At 47.5% G+C, this 17861-nt stretch overlaps 1 protein-coding gene across 1 annotated transcript; it reads left to right on the plus strand.

The window, feature by feature from the left end:
- On the plus strand, positions 117-12027 carry DNAJB11 (DnaJ heat shock protein family (Hsp40) member B11). Its single transcript, XM_021396941.1, has 10 exons — positions 117-277; positions 400-556; positions 3723-3820; positions 4194-4326; positions 5039-5181; positions 5714-5796; positions 6379-6436; positions 6992-7103; positions 7424-7583; positions 11510-12027. Exons 1-10 carry the CDS (start codon positions 210-212, stop codon positions 11572-11574), a joined length of 1077 nt encoding a protein of 358 aa, XP_021252616.1. The 5' UTR covers positions 117-209; the 3' UTR covers positions 11575-12027.

Here is a 17861-nt window from a genome sequence, read left to right on the forward strand (position 1 = left end):
CTCCGATGCGATTGGGTCTCAGCCGCGAGGCGGTGGTGAAGTGTGCGCAGGCGATTGGCTGTAAGCTTTGGCCGCGAGAGGTTGGGCCGATCTCCCATTGGCCTGCGGTCACGGCTGGGCCGCTCTCCCATTGGCTGGCGAGTGCGGCCGGGCGCCGGCTTCGTGTGTGAGGGACGGAGTGCGGGTGGCGGTCTCCTTTCGGCCCGGCCATGGCTCCTGGCTGGCTCAGCCGCCTCTGTCTCCTCCTGCTCTGCCTCTGCGGGGAGGCCGCCGCCGGGTGAGTACGCCCGGGGGGCTGCCTTTCCCTTATCCCCTTCCTCCTTCTCTTAGGCCTGCGGCTCCCCAGCATCCGGCCCGCCCCGGGCCCGCTGATGGAGCCTCCCCCCTCTCGCTCCTCAGGAGGGACTTCTATAAGATCCTGGGGGTGTCCCGCGGCGCCTCCATCAAGGACATCAAGAAGGCGTACCGCAAGTTGGCGCTGCAGCTGCACCCCGACAGGAACCCCGACGACCCGCGGGCCCAGGAGAAGTTCCAGGACCTGGGGGCCGCCTACGAGGTGGGGCCAGGCTGCGCGTCCTCGCTGGGAGAGGAGGGCTCGGGATGTCCCTGAGGGCAGCGGGAGGGGACTGTGGTACAACGCGCTGAACGAGGGCTGCGGCCCGGCTCGGCCACGGGATGTGCTGTCAGGCACCGTCCTGTGGGTCTCGGGGCAATGAGGAGGTCCATAGCAGCTGTCACGCAATCGAACAGCTGTCACGGATTCCAGAAAGCATAAATGATTCTCTCTAGGGCGCTGCTATGGTCTCTCCTCCTCTGTAAAACGCTGTATTGAATGCTACCTATTAACAAAGCAAAGAGAGGTGCCTGCCTGATCTGGGAAGTTCCTTTGTAGAAGGACAATAAAGGACCGAAGTACTTCTAGCTAGGGGAGCATGGAGCTTGAGCTGTTTGATGTTACTAACAGCTCTTAGAGTGCAAAATGGGCTGGCATCAGCTGGCAGTGTTGGCACAGGAACCTGTTTGTGAGTATCTGTAGAGCATGACTGTAAGTTTTGGCTGGTAGGAAGTGAAAGGCTGTTGGTTTGCCTTCTAGTAAAAGTGTTAAGGGGTGAAAAATCATTGCTGGAGTTCCATATGTGTAAGGAATTCTGTTATGTCTATGCTAAGTCATAGCATCTAAGTAATAATACTTCTAGCGTTGTGCGCTATGTAAATCACATATAAACTATTTTATTACCCAACACTTATAAGTCAAAGTCTGTTTTTATCTCTGCTGCGGATGGTGGGGTGTATTTCCTCTGTGTTCATTGTCCTGCCTCCCATCATAGGGGTTGGAAAGGACCTCTGGGTGTCAGCTAATCTAATACCCCTGCTAAAGCAGCTTCCCTACAGTAGGTCACACAGAAAAGCATCCAAGTGGGTTTTGAATATCTCCAGGGAAGAAAGGAGACCCCCCACAACCAATCTGAGCAGCTTATTCCAGGGCTCTGTCACCCTCACAGTAAAGAGATTATTCCTCGCAATTGTATGGAACTTCCTGCGTTCCAGTTTTTGCCTGTTGCCCCTTGTCCTGTCACTACACACCACTGGCCCCTTCTGTTGCTGCTGGTTTCTTCCTTCACCCCACAGAGCAGAGGAAGGGTCCTGAGGAAGTAAGTTTTGACCAGCAGAAATCCACAGGAGCAGCTTCATCAGGACCCTGCCCAGGCAGGCAGTTTGGATAGGAGGTTTGTGCTGGCTTTGAGAAGCCAGGCCTTAGAACAGTCTGGAACTCAGAGTTATCTTCAGGAGGAAAGGGGGTATCTTCCTGCCCAGGCTGATACTGTGGCTAAACCTGTGGCTGTAGCAGGGCTCATGCTGCTGTCCCTGATGCTCCTTCCTTCTTCTGACATGTAAATATAAAATGAATGAGGAAATGAGGTGAGGAATAGGTTGAATGCATTCCTCTTTACTCAGAAGAAAAACACGATTTTTTTTTTCTATCATAGCTAGAACTCCTTTTAGTTCATACTTCTCTATTCTTAAATTGGCTTAGCTCTCACAGCAAAGCTGGTGAATGTTAAGAATTCGTTGGTGGGGGATCTAGAGTTTACCATCTCTTATTTGAAGGTTGATGCATGCTCCGTGCTTCAAAGCTATGTACGTGGTGTAGTTTCTGTGAGTTGGGGTCTTGTCACACTGGACAATGCTTAATGTATGGGGAGTATGTCTCTACTTGTTCCCACAGTCCCAGTTTACATCTTAGCCACAGTAAGAGTTGAAAGGGTCTTTCCTACAGAAGAATGCTGGGGAAGAAACAGCTGTGGTGGCAGAGGCAGCAAAAGGTCTTCTGAGTGGTGACTGTCTACCTTCCTTTCCCTAACTAAGGTGCTGATGAAATAGAACAGAGCCCAATTTGTTCAGCATAAAACATGGAGTTCTGTTGCTAACACAGACAAAACAAATGTAACGTGCTCTCCCCTAAACTGGTGTGGTTTTTCCATAAAGCATCAGGCTCCATGCTGCTGCTCAAGGTTGGTCCTGCTGACTGCCTAAAGAAAAGACTTTGGGGGGGAAGTGCGTGGAAAGTAGGTTAATTAAACTACTCATTGTCCTTCACTTACACAGCCTGATTTTAACCCCTCAGCTGTGTGGTGCAAGTACAGATGTTTCAATGAAAGGAGACTCCTTCATATAGCAGCTGCAGCTGTTAGTCTCAGGATGGTTTGGGGGTGGAAAAGCAAGTATTTTGTGTTCTTTTTTCCTCTCTTTTATGTAATATTGTTAGTAGTATACTAACAGATCGTGGAACTTATCCCAGCTTTCTTGAATGCGTGTTGTATTGCATATCCTAGGTGGCAAAGGGAGAACCGAGCTCATGCTTTTAGTCCTGGAAAGGTGAAGCTAATAGTTAAAATCACTGTTTTGTTTTTCTTTTAACCTTTCTTGCTGCTGGAATTTATCATTAGGTACTATTTGAGGTTGGTTTTCATCATTGAGCCAGCTTCTCCACCTGTTTCCACTCTTCTCTGAAAGCTAACCTGGCAACTTGAGCCTTCCAAAAATAACCAACAGGCCAGGAAAGGGAAGGAAGACAAAATCTGAGTGGAAATCTGTGGAGTGGGGAACAAAAGCGAAGATCAGTACCTAGGAATTAAAACTGAAGCTTTACGATCTTGAGTGCTGTCTAGTGGGATATGTTCTGTCTCGGTACTGAGATTGCACCTGAATTTTGCTGCCCTTAGGAACAGAGTCAGTGTTGAAGTTGATGCAGAGTTACTATATTTGGCAGGTTCCGCTTGGTAGGCAAACTTGCCATCATTGCTAATTGTTATGAAATATTCGTCAGATAAATGCATTCCACATGATTAAAGAACAGAGAAACAAGGGGCCTCTTAAGTTCTTTTTTTCATGGAGGAGCATTTCCTGCTTTGTTAGAATTAGTTTTGAATTATTATTCCCTTCTGAGTCTCTCTCAACTCTTTAATAGTAAACTCAATATTTTTTATATCCTCTGTGTTGTGTCTGCTGTTTTACTAAATTAATTCTAACTTTTATGAACTTAACCAATAAGTGTTTAACTTCCCAGCACAGCAGGGATGTTCTAGCCAATGCTTTCGTACCTCAAAGCGCTGCTGCTTGTCCCCCAGCTAAGAGCTCTGGCAAGGCTACTCTATGCACTTTGTGTGGGCATCCAGGTGCACTGTGGATGAACGCCTTGTTCTTTTGTGTCCCTTTGCCAGGTGCTGTCGGATGAGGAGAAGAGGAAACAGTATGATGCATATGGTGAGGAGGGTCTGAAGGATGGGCACCAGAGTTCCCATGGAGACATCTTCTCACAGTAAGGAGGTTTTGCCACTTCAAGTTATTTCCACAGTCAGAGCTTTAATTCTGTGATGATTGTGCATGCATTTGACGTGGATAAATTCTGTGTTAAAGTCTCTTACCTAGTCAGGATGCAGTGATCTGAAGTGACGCTTGAGGATATGAGGAACTACACAGATATCCCATGTGTTCTCACTTGTATTGTGTTGGTCCTTTCTCCGAGAGCAGTGAATGGAAACCAGCATTGTTTTCCCACACAGACAGCTTGGTTTCATTTAGCAAAGAAATCTCTTCCAGGCCCCCATTGCTGCTGCCTTAGGTGACTGTCTTCAGCAGAGTCTTGTTAGTTCAGGAAGGAATTCTGACCAAATTGGTCTGCTTCTCTCCAGCTTTTTTGGGGACTTTGGATTCATGTTTGGAGGTAACCCTCGCCAACAGGACAGGAACATCCCTCGGGGCAGCGACATCATTGTGGACCTGGAGGTTACCTTGGAGGAGGTGTATTCAGGAAACTTTGTAGAAGTAAGTTTGCTGGCCTGTTGGTCTCTCCAGTGTTATCAAGTTTCAGATGGCAGGCCTGGCTACTGCTTGGAGTGGTATCTTCAAAAGAATAGAACTAGAGTAGAGGCTTGTTTTCCTAGTATTTAGTAGTAGAGGATGTCATGAGGCTATTTTTTAGTAGTTAACTGAAGGAACAATGTATTTATTTATTTGCTATCTGGCAGCTTGCCTAAGCAATGATTTTTGCAATAGTAACTTGGTTGCTGCCAGCGCCTAGCTAGGAAAATTGTAATTGTTTTCTTGGTGATATCTGAGGCCCATTCACAGGCTGAAAGCTTATTCTGTTTTCAGCCTTTCTTGCAGAGTCGCACTGTGCATTTTTCACTGCCTCTTTGTGGCCAAACGTGTCACTGAATCTCTGGATTACATGCTTAAACATATGGTGACCTTTTAATTTTCTTTTTAAACAAGCTGTGTTTCTGGTCCCAACAATCTTTGCTATATTGTGTATTAGAGTTTGTGTTGCTTGAGTTTATGTCCCACGTGTCTGGATAAATGAGGAGCCCAATTTTGCCCAGTATGTCTGTAGTACAAAGGAGCTATCATAAAAGGTGCCAGTGCTTTTTACCAAGATCACATACACAAAATATGAATTGCATTCAGATTGTTTGAACAATCAAGACTTGAGGTGCTGGCATGTGTGCTGGTGTCAGCCTCTTCCTCTTTGGTGCAGGTTGTCAGGAACAAGCCAGTGGCAAGACAGGCACCTGGCAAACGGAAATGCAATTGCCGGCAGGAGATGAGGACCACGCAGCTGGGCCCTGGGCGTTTCCAGATGACTCAAGAAGTTGTTTGCGATGAATGTCCCAACGTCAAGTGAGTCGTGCTCTTCAGTGCTATATGCTGTTAATTCAAAACCTGCCACTAGATGGAGAAGAGTGTCTGTACAACCAGGAAGATCTGGAAAATTTCAGAGCACTTAACACAGGTTTCTCATTTCCAAGGAGACAGTCTTAATAATTAAAGTAGAAATGGGCAGATCTGTTACATGAAGAACTTACCAATTTGTTCTTTCCGTTCTTAATTGGTCTTGTTGTGGTAGAAATTCAGTAATGAAATCTGAATTATAAATCAGAGCTGGAGAATCCCAAAGTTTCCATCTGAGAAGAGTTGGACTTGGAATACTGTGTTGTCATCACATATCCAAATGCTGGCTGTGTATTTCAGAGCTTAACTTTGTACTCTCTATTAGATGAGTATTAGTGAGTGAGAAGGGCAGCACTTGGCCTCCAGCTCTAGGTGTGAGCAAGGAACATGTGATTTGTGGGGGTGTTCTCATCTTCCAGTAATGAAGTAGGTGCTACCACCTAATGCTGAAAACTCTGTGCTTGCGTATTCCCCTTTGCAGGCTTGTGAATGAAGAGCGAACACTAGAAGTGGAGATAGAGCCAGGCGTGAGGGATGGTATGGAGTATCCCTTCATTGGTGAAGGTATGTATAAGGGCAGTGCCAAGCTGTGACTTGTTTCTTCTTTTTTTGGTACAGGGCTGATCTTCATGGTAGCGTGAAAGTGTCCCAGCTCTGCTTTAGGTAAATGATCAGGACACATCGTGTGAAGTGCTGTGTCCAGAGTGTGCTACTGAAATCCAGTAGCATAGTCTTTGCTAGGTCTGGATAACACTCTTGAGATCTGCTCCATTCATTGGTATAGAATACACCAAAAAAAAAAAGCCCCAAATCTTATGTTTCAGATGATAAGTTGAAAAAGAACAGACTTCAGTATGTGAAGAGATCCCTTTTGTAGAAGGAGATTATGTTCTTTAACAAATAAAGGATACGTATCATTACTGTGTGGGCAAGTCTTCACAACAGTGGAGGTGAATTTGAGGTAACACTGAAAATGCTAGATTGTTTAGTAAAAGAGATACTAAAATGCTGCTTACACGTCACATGAGAATTAACTAGTTCTTTTTTTCGCTTTGACATATGAGCTGCAAATCTCTGCTGTGTTTAATATGTTGCTTATTTCTTTAGCTGTTTCTAGCTAGATAAACAGCTCTTCTTTCTTTGCAGGGGAACCCCATGTGGATGGGGAGCCAGGTGACTTGCGTTTCCGAATAAAAGTTCTTAAGTAAGTTATTGGCCTTGCTGGACCACTCTTTCTAGTTACTATCTAGGAAGCTTGCAAACAGTTTTCTGGCCAGTCTTGCCTACTTGGCTTGTGTCTAGCTTATCCTTCAGCACTGGTACAGCCAGGGCTCTGGTATTCAGAGCAGAGCAGGATGCTCAGCCCTGAGGATGCTAGAGAATTCACTGCTGTTAGGATGCTGCAAGGGTATTCCACTATTGTTTCCCTTGAATTCCGGCGTAGGTTAGCTCCTGCCCGTATCACATGGAATATCTCATTTTTCCATAAACATACTATCTCCCTATTGTAAGAAGATGTACTGCTAGGAAAGATTGAGTGAGTCACATCTTGACACGCCTTACCTTACTGCTCTAGAAATAGAAAGGCTATTAGTAGTACACTTTGTATGCAGGAAAACGAAGCTAAATTTCATTCATTCTTGACTTCCTCTCTGATTTCTGTGAAGTCTCCCCACTCTTCACAAATGGAGGGGAGGAAGCTGGAGGATCTCTTTTTCCATAGGAGAAGGAGGAAAACTACAATCTCTTATTTCTGCAGGCACCCAGTCTTTGAAAGAAGGGGAGATGACTTATATACAAACGTGACAATCTCGCTGGTCGAGGCACTTACAGGCTTTGAAATGGATATAACCCACTTGGATGGGCACAAGGTGAGGAAAAGATTTGCTTTCCTGCTCTGTGTAAATAAAATTTAGCTGCTGGCCTTTTGTGGCTGCCTTTGCCAGAGTCAAAACAGGCCTGGTGCAAGGGGTGCATGGTGAAGATCTAGGTTCCAGCCTCTCAGAGCAGTTACTGCATGTGTTGTCTTCAGCATCCAAGCAGTAATACTACCTGATCCCCTTGAATATCATTGACTTTGGCAAGGAATCAACATCAGTTGAAGCTTTTCAGTGGGCTGCAAAGGACATTTGAGGGACTGAGGTACGTGCACAGAACAAAAGCAATGTTCTAAAATTTCTTTTGTCTCTAGGTTCATGTTGCTCGGGATAAAATTACTAAACCTGGGGCCAAACTGTGGAAGAAAGGAGAAGGTCTTCCAAATTTTGATAACAATAATATCAAAGGTTCACTAATAATAACATTTGATGTGGAATTCCCCAAAGAGCAGTTGACAAGTGAACAGCGAGAAGGTGAGTGTTTTCAAGCTCTGTTATGGCTTTGGGCTGCACAGATCTCTCACAGAAGCTGGTAGGAAGTTGGTGTAACAGCACCACTGGCCTGTAGGGATCAGGAAAGATTTTCCTTACCATTTCCCACTCAAACAGCATAATATGGTTGGCCCATTGTCCTGTGAATAACTTTTTTTGTTTTCTTTTGAAGGCTGCAAGCCTGGCTGCTGCATTTGTAGGGAACAGGATTAGGTTAGGATGTGCCACTACTGGGATGTTGCACTTGGCACAACTACCAGCGCTGTATTTTGTAGCGGGCCAAATGTCTGAACTGAGGGACTTACTGGGCTTAGCCCCTGTATGATTGGCCTTTTCTGGAATAAGATCACAAGCTGTTTTCTACTTCCTTGGAGTCAAGATCTGTGGAAATCTTTATACAGTCAGGGGTAAACAGTGTCGTACAGCACTGGGTAGGGTTTGTACCTCCCTACATCTTCCGCTCCCTTAAGTGCTTTGTGCATGTATAGGAGAGAAGTGTGCAGGGAGGACGCAGGAGAGATCAGCATTGGTACCAAAATGGAATCTCTCGAGTAAAATGTGTAGAAATCCTAAAACTGATAGGAGGCAAGTACTATACTCCTAGCTGGAAATTGATTTCTGCTTTGTCAGCTTTTGCAGTAGGTTCTGCTGCTCTGCTCAAGGCATCAGAGTAGGTGTCAAGGAGCCCCATCCTCTGCTGTGGGGCAAAGAAGTTCCTGCACATACCAGTGCAGCTCTCCTGCAGAAAGTCCTGCTTCCCAGCTTCTTTCTGCTGGTCAGAAGAAGGTATGATTGTCCTGAATGTGCTGTTTTAATTGATTCTGGCAGCTGTCCTGGTAGAGGGAAGCAAATGAGTAGCTTTCCTGCACTCCTCAAGTGTGTAGAGGGCAGCCAAGCCCTGTGTGGTCTCTTCTTAGCGCTTCCTGCTGTGTTGACGTTGCTGTGTGAGCTCCTACTTGGAGATACAGCTCCAGGGTGACCAGTCATCTACAGCTGGTTCTCCTGCAGTCTTTCTACAGCTGTCCAGGCTGGGATGTCTGTCTGCATCAGTTTAAGGCTTTCTACTTCCACACTCTGCTGCCCTTCTCAAAGCTGCATAAGGCAGCAGCACCTCTCAAATGGAACTGAGATTTTTTCATTCTGCTGCTCTTGGCAGCTTGAGAAAAGACTGTGGGCTAGAAGCAGTGACAGTCCTGTGTGATTGTCAGAACTGCTAGCTAGCGTGCCCAGAAGGTGGTGGTATGGCCATGAGTGTGTTCAAGCACAGGGCCTTTGGATGTTTCATTCTGAAGCAATTCCATCCTTCCTAGGGGAAGGTGACTGGGTAAGCAGTCAGATACATTCTTGTGTGCTAGAATATTTCCAAACATTTAGGGATTTAAGGAGTTTTATGAGGCAATAGGTCTGTTCATGTTGTGTGGCAGTGGTTCAGTGCGTACACTCAGAGGAAGACGGTAGGCCTCAGCATTCAAAACATTCCTTTTTCTTATTGTTGGCACTGTTCCTAATTTCTTATCTCATAACCATATGGATGGCTCCTGGGGCAGCCGGAAAACTCTGAGAACACCGCGCTGATGTTCTACAGTTAGAGAAGAGCCTCCTGTTTCTCTGTCTGTGTGGTATCAGGGAATTTATTGCTTGTTGATCAAAGGTGACTTCCTCTCTTGTCTGTAATCCATCGCTGCTGGGGTTTATTCTCCATGTTTTATCCGCAGTGCTTGGATAGCAGGAGCAGGCAGCAAAGTTCCCAAGTTGCGTTGTGACCTGTCACCAGCTAGTGATGTCAGTAAGAACTTTAAGCTGGCTCCAGTAAACATCTGAGGGTGCATCAGCACCAAATGTCAGGATTCCTGGCTGTCAAAAAGCAAATCCCCAACACTGGGGATAAATACTAAAATTTCCTGTGTGCTAATGAGGTTATCTTTCGGGCCAGCATGCAGCTGCTTTAAGAGCGAGCCAGCAGGACACAAGGTACAAAAGTGGTACTAATGCCACACTTTTCAGGGTTACTGGAGCTCACCTTTCTTCAGTGACATCCTTCCTTTTGAAAAGCTGCTTTGCCAGAAGACACATCAGCCAGGAAGTGGCTTTGAGCTACTTGTGGTTCTTTCCAGGACTGTTTTCCAGTATTTTAATGGGGTTGGAGGCACAGTAGTTCCTGTGGTCAGAATTGTCTAAGAGTAGACAAGTAGGGCAGAGGTTGCAGGAAAACATTTCATCTCTTAAGCTAGTCATTCTGAAGGACTTGCATGCCTGAAAGTCTGGAGTTTTCTTCTCTATGAGTAGGTCAGCTGGTTTTAATAACTGGTCATGCCTCTCCTTGCATATGTGCCTTTCTTAATGCTGATAACCACTGAGGTATATTCTAGACAGCCTAATCTGATCTGTTCTTGAAATGTGTCAGCATCCAGCCCAGGACTTTTCACCAGGATTCTGGCCTCAGTCCAGCCCGCTTATCTGAGGCAGGACAAATCCTGTCTTCTGTCATGTTGAGCTGCAAGCCAGCTGCTAGTGTGCTCGTTATTGTGAAGCTGATTCTTTTCTGGGGATACTCAGTAGCAGAATTTAGTTGGGTTTAAAGCAACTTAGTGGGGTTCTGTTGTTGCTGGGCTTCTTGAGGTGGGTTTTTTATTATTATCATGAAGTTATTCATGATGTGGGGAGTTTGATCTTGCAGTCTTGGATCCTGCCAGTCCCTGCCCAGCACAATCCTTTCCAGGGCTGATCAGAGCAGGGCTGCCCCATGACCAGGGCTGGGAGTCCTGGCTGATGTTGAAGAGGGAGTCCTTTCTTATTTTACCTCTGGAAAAAATGCATCACATACATTCTTGACAGCCTGCTTCCTCTGTGCAGACTTGACCCTTAAGTAAAAATAAAGACCTGCTAGTCTTTCTCTGGCCATGCTGACCCCTATAGATTAGCTATTATGGTTTCAGTGCTGACTCACCTTCCCGTTCTCTTATCCGGCTCTGGTAAAACCTGAATGCTGACAGGACATCAGGTCATCAATTCTTTGAAATGTTTTTTGAATGGGTTTTCAGGGATGGGGAGGATGGCACTTTGTTAAAGGCTGAATCCAACCTAGTGATGCTCCTTTAGACCCCCTTGTAACACCATGGCTTTCAAAACCTACAAATGCAGGCTTTCAGTAGGATACTCAAGTCCACAGATGTAAGTAAGAGAAACAAGCTTACTCTCTAGGGACTGCTTTTAGTGGTCAGTAGTATTCCCAGGCACTATGTATGACTGTGAAAACCTCTGTTCTGTAGTTATTCATGTGAGTTTCTGTAGCTGACAAGTCCAGAAGGAACCAAACGTAGCCTTCCTAAACTCACTGCTAGAGGATTTTTGCAGGATTGTAAAGGGAGCTGAGCAGATAAGGTAAACTACTGGAATTCAACTCTGGAAATGCTCATAAAGCTGTTTCTTGATGCAGTTGTACTTAAGATGACAAACGTGTTCTCAGCTTCAATAGCAAAGCGGCTCTGGGAGTCAGCTTCAGCCCTTTGCAGAGCTGTGAGGATCTCAAGGTGGTGTGCTGGTCTTTGAGTATGTAGCGAAGGAGATTTTCTCCCTTTTTCTCCCTGAAGCCACTGGCTTATTGTGCTCCAGAGAGTGTGTGAGAGCGCTGTTGTAGCATTAAGTGCAGTCCTATTTCTCCTAGTGGGAATGCTGAAGGAGCAGGAGTAAAGCTGCTGTGCCACTGAATCTGGGGGAGATTTTCATTGCTGTTGTTTAAATGATGCTTGTGGTGTCAGTGTTTTTCTGTTATTCAGAAACGTGTGCTCACTAGCTTGAGGCTAGTGCCGTAGGGCCTGTATGTCAGATGTGTAAGTGTAACAGAAACAGCAACTGCAGGGTCCTCCTTCTGTTTGTGTTGTATGGTAACGCTTTAATTTCTTTTGCAGGTCTCAAACAGCTGTTGAAACAAGGATCAGTGCAGAAGGTGTACAACGGATTGCAGGGATATTGATGTTGGTAGGGGGGGGAAAAGGACTTAAATCAAAAGTCAGATCTGTTTGCAGTTCTTCCTCCTGCCCACTGTAGAATGGAAAACAGGGAGGGTGGGGTGATTGTTGAGGTATATATAATTTTTTTTTTTGTAAATGGTGGAATTGTTCAGATGAGTTGGGGGAGGGGGGAAGGCTACCCTTTTCAGGACATGATGGGTGCTGCTTATCATGTTCCATGTCCTGGAACAACAAAAATTCCTTGCACAGACTGGAAAGTGGGAAAAGGAGTTTTAAATTCCACACAGATTGGAATTCCTGGTTTTTAAATATATTTTGATGTGACTTTTCTCAACCATCTGAGCATATTTTCATAGCTTCTCCTCTTCTGTCCTCACTGTTGGTCTCTGGGTGTTTTTGTTGTTGTTGTTGTTTTGTTTTTTAGTTTGATTTAAATCCCAGTTCTTCCTCCTCTTCCTCTGAGTCCAGAGTGTGGTATTGCTTCAGAGTGAGTGCTTCTTGGGCAGGCATGCAAGTGCTGTTGGGGGTGGGCTGTCAGGAGGGCCTTCAAAGGACATATTAGGCTCATGTTTGGCTGAGAGAGCAGGGGAAGGAGTTTCTGAAAGCTCCTCTGCACTCTCCTAACTACAAAGTAGATTTTGTGTCCCAAAAGTCAATGCTCAGTTTTAAATTCAGAGTTGCAACAGTGTAACAGAGACTCCTTGGACCTTCAGCGTGAAATTTTGGGGAAAATAATGGGAATGACTCCTCTCAGTCTTCGTTCTTACTAGCCCATGGATGTAACCAACAGCTTGTCTGGCAGAGTTTACTTCCCTCCTGCACTCTGTCCTCTGTGAGGATGAGGAAGCTAACGGTGCAGAAATAAAGGCATTTGAGTTGGAATGGCAAAAACTACCTGCTTATGTATTTCAGCAGCCCTTACCCTGATACAGCTGCAGGTCATTGGACTCATGATCTTGCTGAGAGCTGCCACAAAGAGTGAAACTACTGCTGCTAACACCAGCAAAAGCTCTGTAGTTAGTTTATTTGAACCAAGGGCCCAACAACTCATCAAGGAGGATCCTGTGCTGCTCTGGTGTCTGTCATGAAGGCACTGCTCCTTTAAGCATCCTTGTCAGAACTGCTTGTCTCTGCATGTTATTTGCAAGAACTTTGGGAGTGGTAGCTAAGAAAGTTCCCAGAGGTGCCTGTGTCAGTCAGCCTCGTGCTGCTTTGCTGTGACAGGGATGCAGGCAGCGAGAGAGATGAGTCAGTTGTTGGTGTAGGATGCTGCTCTGCGCTTTCATCCCGTGCTCCTGAGGGCTGCAGAGTGGGATGCCTGCTGCTGCTGCTTGATTCCTCATTCTCTGAGCTGGGAAATGGATGAGATCTCCTGTTGAACTGGGAAATGCTTTCTGGGGAGCAGCAGCAGGAGACTGGAAGTCTCTTTTTTGGCTTTTGTTGTTAAGGCTTTTCCTTTGTTTTCAAGTTAAAGCTGCACGGATCTGAGCTCAGAGAGGTGGAGAACTGCGGCCCAAGCATTGTGCTGCAGTGGTCCAGCCATGTCCCCCCCCAGCAGCAGCGGGAGCTGACGCAGTGGAAGCAGCAGCACTGGGAAGGCTTCCTGTTAGATCCTTTGTGTGTTTGATTTGTCAGAGCAAAGTGGGGGCTTAGGGAACCCACGGTGCAAAACCCTCTGTCTCAGTGCTAGCCTTCCTCTAAGTCCTCACTAAAGACCGAGGTGTTAATCCTGGCTGAGGCTGCTACCTAGAGCATCAGCCTGTTTGACCTGCTGTTTCCAGGTCTCTGTAGGCAGCTCTGTGCCTCACCTCTCCCCTTGGCTTTGATTTTGAAACCTTAGATTTCCAAGACAGACACACCTGACAGCCCTGCGCTGGTTCCTGTTGTGTCAGTGCTACGCTACAAGGGTCTGTTTGCTGACTGCTGTGTGGCCTGCCTGCCTTCCTACCCAACCAACCTGCCCCTGTGCTGCTTGTACAGAGATAAAGCTGAAAATTATAGCCAGGTCTCAACTTGTGCGCGTGAGATTTTGGCTGCGGTGTAACCCTTCCTACCCCCACCCCCAGCAGCAGGCAGTGCTTCTATTCTGAGCACAAGTACTTCTTCCCGCCACTGCTTTTCCTTTTCATGTTAATTTTTTTCCTTCCTGTAGGATGTTTTTCCCTTTCCATTGTGGATCACTGCTGCTCTGAGAGGCCGGTGCTGTGCTGAACAGCAACAGTAGTTGCCAAGCCGCAATATTTGCCAGTGTGAGAGCAAAGCATAAGTCAGCAGAGACCAGCTTCATTGTTTGTGGTGCAGGTAATTCACTGAGATGCGATCAAAGAAGAAAAAAACAGAAAAAGCCCCAAATCCTTCCAGGCAACCCCACTTCCTTCCACCTTCTTTTCCCTGCTGTGTGGTGTATGTGCACAGTTGGGATTTGCTCTGTCCCTAAGGACAGGACTCGCAGGCTTTCCGTGCTGTCTTTCCAGGAAGCAGTGTGCATTGGTGCTTGCTAGGGTCTCATTCAAATGTTCCACTTTGGATTTTGCTCCGTTTGCTCCAGGAAAGTCTAGAGCATTCAAGGATCACAGAAAAGGCATCTGCACCCTGTGATCCCCAGGTTCTGTGGTGATCTGTGGCTGTGATATGCTGCGTCCTCTCTCTCAGTAACACTTAACCAGTGTGAGTCATAGCACACGTGGACTGCTTTATCTCACACGGCCTAAATCTTTGTGCGAGGGAAGGATTAACAGTTCAGATACAGACATGTTGTTCAATTATTTTATCAAGACACTTGTCCTCAAAATGTGTTTTTATAGAAGCTCTTGCCACTTTGAGAAGGGTATATTTTAAAAAATGAATGGTTACTGCCTACCTAAAACAGGACCCTGATTTACAAGGTGAATGCCTCTGATCACCTCCAAGTTGTATGTTCTTCCAGGGTCTAACCACAGGCTCATTCAGCTCTAGTTCAAGATCCCATTGCTACTGTCAGTGCTTTGTTACTACCCCTTGGCTGGATCCTGCTGTCCCTGGATAGGCTGAGGACTCCACAGCCACATCAGACTCTGCCATCCTGCAGGTTGCATAGGAGGGGGTGTTCCAGCAGGGAGGCCAGGAGCAGGTAACTGCAGCTCTTCTTGCCAAGCAAGTGAGTACGTGCCTCTGGCTTACTGTTTTTGAAGAGATAACTGGGCAAGTAGTCCTTTCAGTTCTTGTGGGAGAAGTATCTCTTGTAGAGCGTTAGCATAGTGGGGGAGAGGAGTCCTCACTGTAAATATTTACGCAGTAACATCTAAGGAAGTACAAAGCAGCTCGGAGAGAATGTATTCTGCTTGGAGATGTCCAACCTCAGTTGATCAGAGATGGATAAAACCTGTTTTTTCTTGCTCAGCCAGCCTGGGTACTCTGCTGGTTATCTGGGCAGCTTCCCTAGCTAGCAGTGCTTAGCAAAGGTAGATGACGGTGAAATCATGGTATAGGATGGCTTTTCCAGAAAGCATTGCGGCAACCTACCTGTTCTCAGGAGATGGCAGCAACAGCTGCTGACCCAATAGCCTTGCCCAGTTGTCTTGTCACCCCAGGACAGGTTTGCTTCCTGCAAAGCCCCACTGCCCACCCCAGACCGGACGCTGCAGTTCTGAAACCGTACATAGGAGCTTTTGTGTTTGGTACATGGGTCCTTAGCAACCATCTGGCCCGAAGGGGATTTGTCCCTGATGCTCTTGGCCAGGCGACAGCTGCTGCTGCCTTATTTCTCACTTCAGCCAGCTAAACTGCTTGCACAGAGTGTCCCCTCCTCACCAAGAATGGACAGGGGTGAAAGTGTTCACAAACAGCATCTTCTCCTCCATGGAAACTTTTCTGGAAGGGTTGTGTGGGCTGGCTTGTTTTTTTTTCCCTGAATTGCTTGTTATTCTAAAGTACTTATCTGTATCTAAATATATCTATTTTTGAGAAACAGGCAGTAGAGATAGGAGGGGAGGGGTGACTGCTGCCAGGAGAGAATTGCTGTCCTGAAAGTGCCCAGGTTTGCACTGTTCCCAGAATCCAGCTGTTTAAACGTGTCTGGGGACCTCTGGTGTGGGGCTGGACAGGAAAGGAATGTAAAGTGGCAGTTCCTTACTGGTGTTCTTTTACATGATTTTGAGGTGGTGTTGAGATAGCAGCTGCTCTGCTCCCATGCCATAGAGCTGAGCTGCTCGCTCTGTCTTGCAAGGGGATGGCTTACTCAGACTGAAGCTTGTCCCACCCAGGGGACAGCCCAGCTGTGGGAGGGAGGGAGGTGTGGTAACTGCCTAGCAGCTTCTGTTTGCCCATCTGCCACATCGCCATGCTTGGTGCTGACTGTGGCCAGGGCACAGCTTTTGCCTCCTGTTTCCTCCATCTGGGTCAGGCACACTGACCTGGGAGGTGTTAAGAAAGGGAAGAGGGCAGCAATAGGAGCTGGGCACCCTGTGCTCTCTGCAGGAGGGATTTGTCAGTTCTGCCCCTTCCTCTGCCACTGAATATTTCCAGGAATCTGCCTGCTCACCCCTGAGAGTAGGAGGCTGGCAGACAGGCAGAGGAGCCTCCTGCTACAGGAGAAAGCAGATGCAGAAGTAAAAGGCATAACTGATTAGTGGTAGAGTGGTGGAGGAAGATCTTAGTGCTTCCCAAGATCCCAAATTCACCAGGAGCCAGAAATGCATTGCCAAAAAATAAGTCCCTGTTTCTAGGAGGACTGCAGCGCTGTCTTAAATGCAGCAAGCATGCTCATCCCAGTGGAGCAGCAGGATTAAAAAGAATGTCTGGAAACTGGAAACATCACAGATGAAAGCATCTGGGGCTGTCGCAATGTGACCTTTGAGGACAGCTCAGGGGAACAGGGCTTGTTTAGTCCTGAGCAGCACTGATGATAGCAGCACAGGCACTGAGCGCATAGAATGTGTTTATTATAAGGATAAACTCTTCTTCTTGTCCCGGTGATGAGCAAAAGATGCAGCAGTTTGAGGTGAGGGAGACCTAAATCTGGTGCCAGAAGGATGGAGGGACACTATGTGCAAGGGGAGCAGGAGTGATGCTGCAGTGTAACCCCCGAGGTGCTGTACAGCCCTTGCTCCCACCCAGAACCTCCACCTTCAGGGTGAGCGCTGATACTATGATCCTAGTTCTTGGGGCAGCTCCTGATGCTGGGCACCCTCTTGCCCAAGGGATTGGGACAGGCAGGATACAGAGCCACCAGTCAGGGTGTGGGGCTGATGCCAAAATGCAGTTCCACCCCAAAGGATGAGCGTGTCCCTGCTAGGCTGTGTGTGCACACCCATGGGATGCACATGGAGGCGAAGGGGAAACCCAGTCCTAGCCCACGGGCACCACCTTACTCACTGCAACAATGCACAGTGTTAGAGGCTGGGCTTCTTATCTCAGCTGGCAGCAATAGCAGTATGAGTGATGGAAAGTGTTTGGCATGCGGGGAGAAAAGCCTTGTTTGCTCTTACGGAGATGCTCTGTGGGGGTTGGTGAGAGCCTCCAGGGGAGTGTAGGGTGGATAAAGCCAGGAAGAAAGGGAAAGTGCCCTGTGGTTGACAGGATACAGCTGAGAACTGGCACTTGTTCAGAGGGGGAGTATAGGGCCTGAAGGACTGGCCCTGGCAGTGGCTACCAGCTGCCGGATGATGGTAAACACTTAAGGAATAACTGGGGCCAACCCTTCCCCGTGTGTGAGCTGGGCTGCCAGCTGGCCCCTGTGTTCTGCTGGTGGTGGTGACCCTATGATGAGGCAGTTTGAGGGTGGGCAGGAGAATTTGGGGGCTGGGAGGGGTGCTGAGGAGTGCCATAGCCCTTCCCTCTGTGTCATGCGTTGGTTGATGCTGGTCACCATCACGGAAGTGACCCAGGGCCAGGGTGGCTTTGGGTGCGGTGCCTGAGGAAGGCTGTAGGGCCCTGGGGACTTGAGGGCACCAGCTGTTGCCCTTTCCTCTGAGCTGGCAGAGCAGCCACTTTCTGGAGCGCTGCCAGGGCCTACAGATAGGGGGGAAGAGGTTTTTCCAGAGCCGTCGCAAGCAAAGACAGCCCCAGCTGTCTAAAAACTGATGCACTGCAGAAGCAAAACAAGCCATCTCCTTCGAGCCCCCTACAGTTGCCCCAATCCTTAGGCTGCCACCCACCAGAGCCACCAGATCACTCTCTGATGCCCTGCGAGTTGCTCTTGGAACCATGATGCAAAATCTGCCCTGCAACTCTGGGTGTGCCTGATGGCGATGCAGGGGTACTGCCCTGTGCCACAAAAACGCCCTTCTGACTTCTCCCCCCCCCACCTCCC

The sequence above is a fragment of the Numida meleagris genome, chromosome 4 (genome assembly GCF_002078875.1).
Source record: "Numida meleagris isolate 19003 breed g44 Domestic line chromosome 4, NumMel1.0, whole genome shotgun sequence".
Taxonomy (NCBI): domain Eukaryota; kingdom Metazoa; phylum Chordata; class Aves; order Galliformes; family Numididae; genus Numida; species Numida meleagris.

Coding starts and splice junctions, on each gene's coding strand:
- DNAJB11 (XM_021396941.1), top strand. CDS start 210: ATGGCTCCTGGCTGGCTCAGCCGCCTCTGTCTCCTCCTGCTCTGCCTC. Junction 3,821..4,193: donor CATGGAGACATCTTCTCACA/GTAAGGAGGTTT, acceptor GCTTCTCTCCAG/CTTTTTTGGGGACTTTGGAT. Junction 7,584..11,509: donor GACAAGTGAACAGCGAGAAG/GTGAGTGTTTTC, acceptor TTTCTTTTGCAG/GTCTCAAACAGCTGTTGAAA.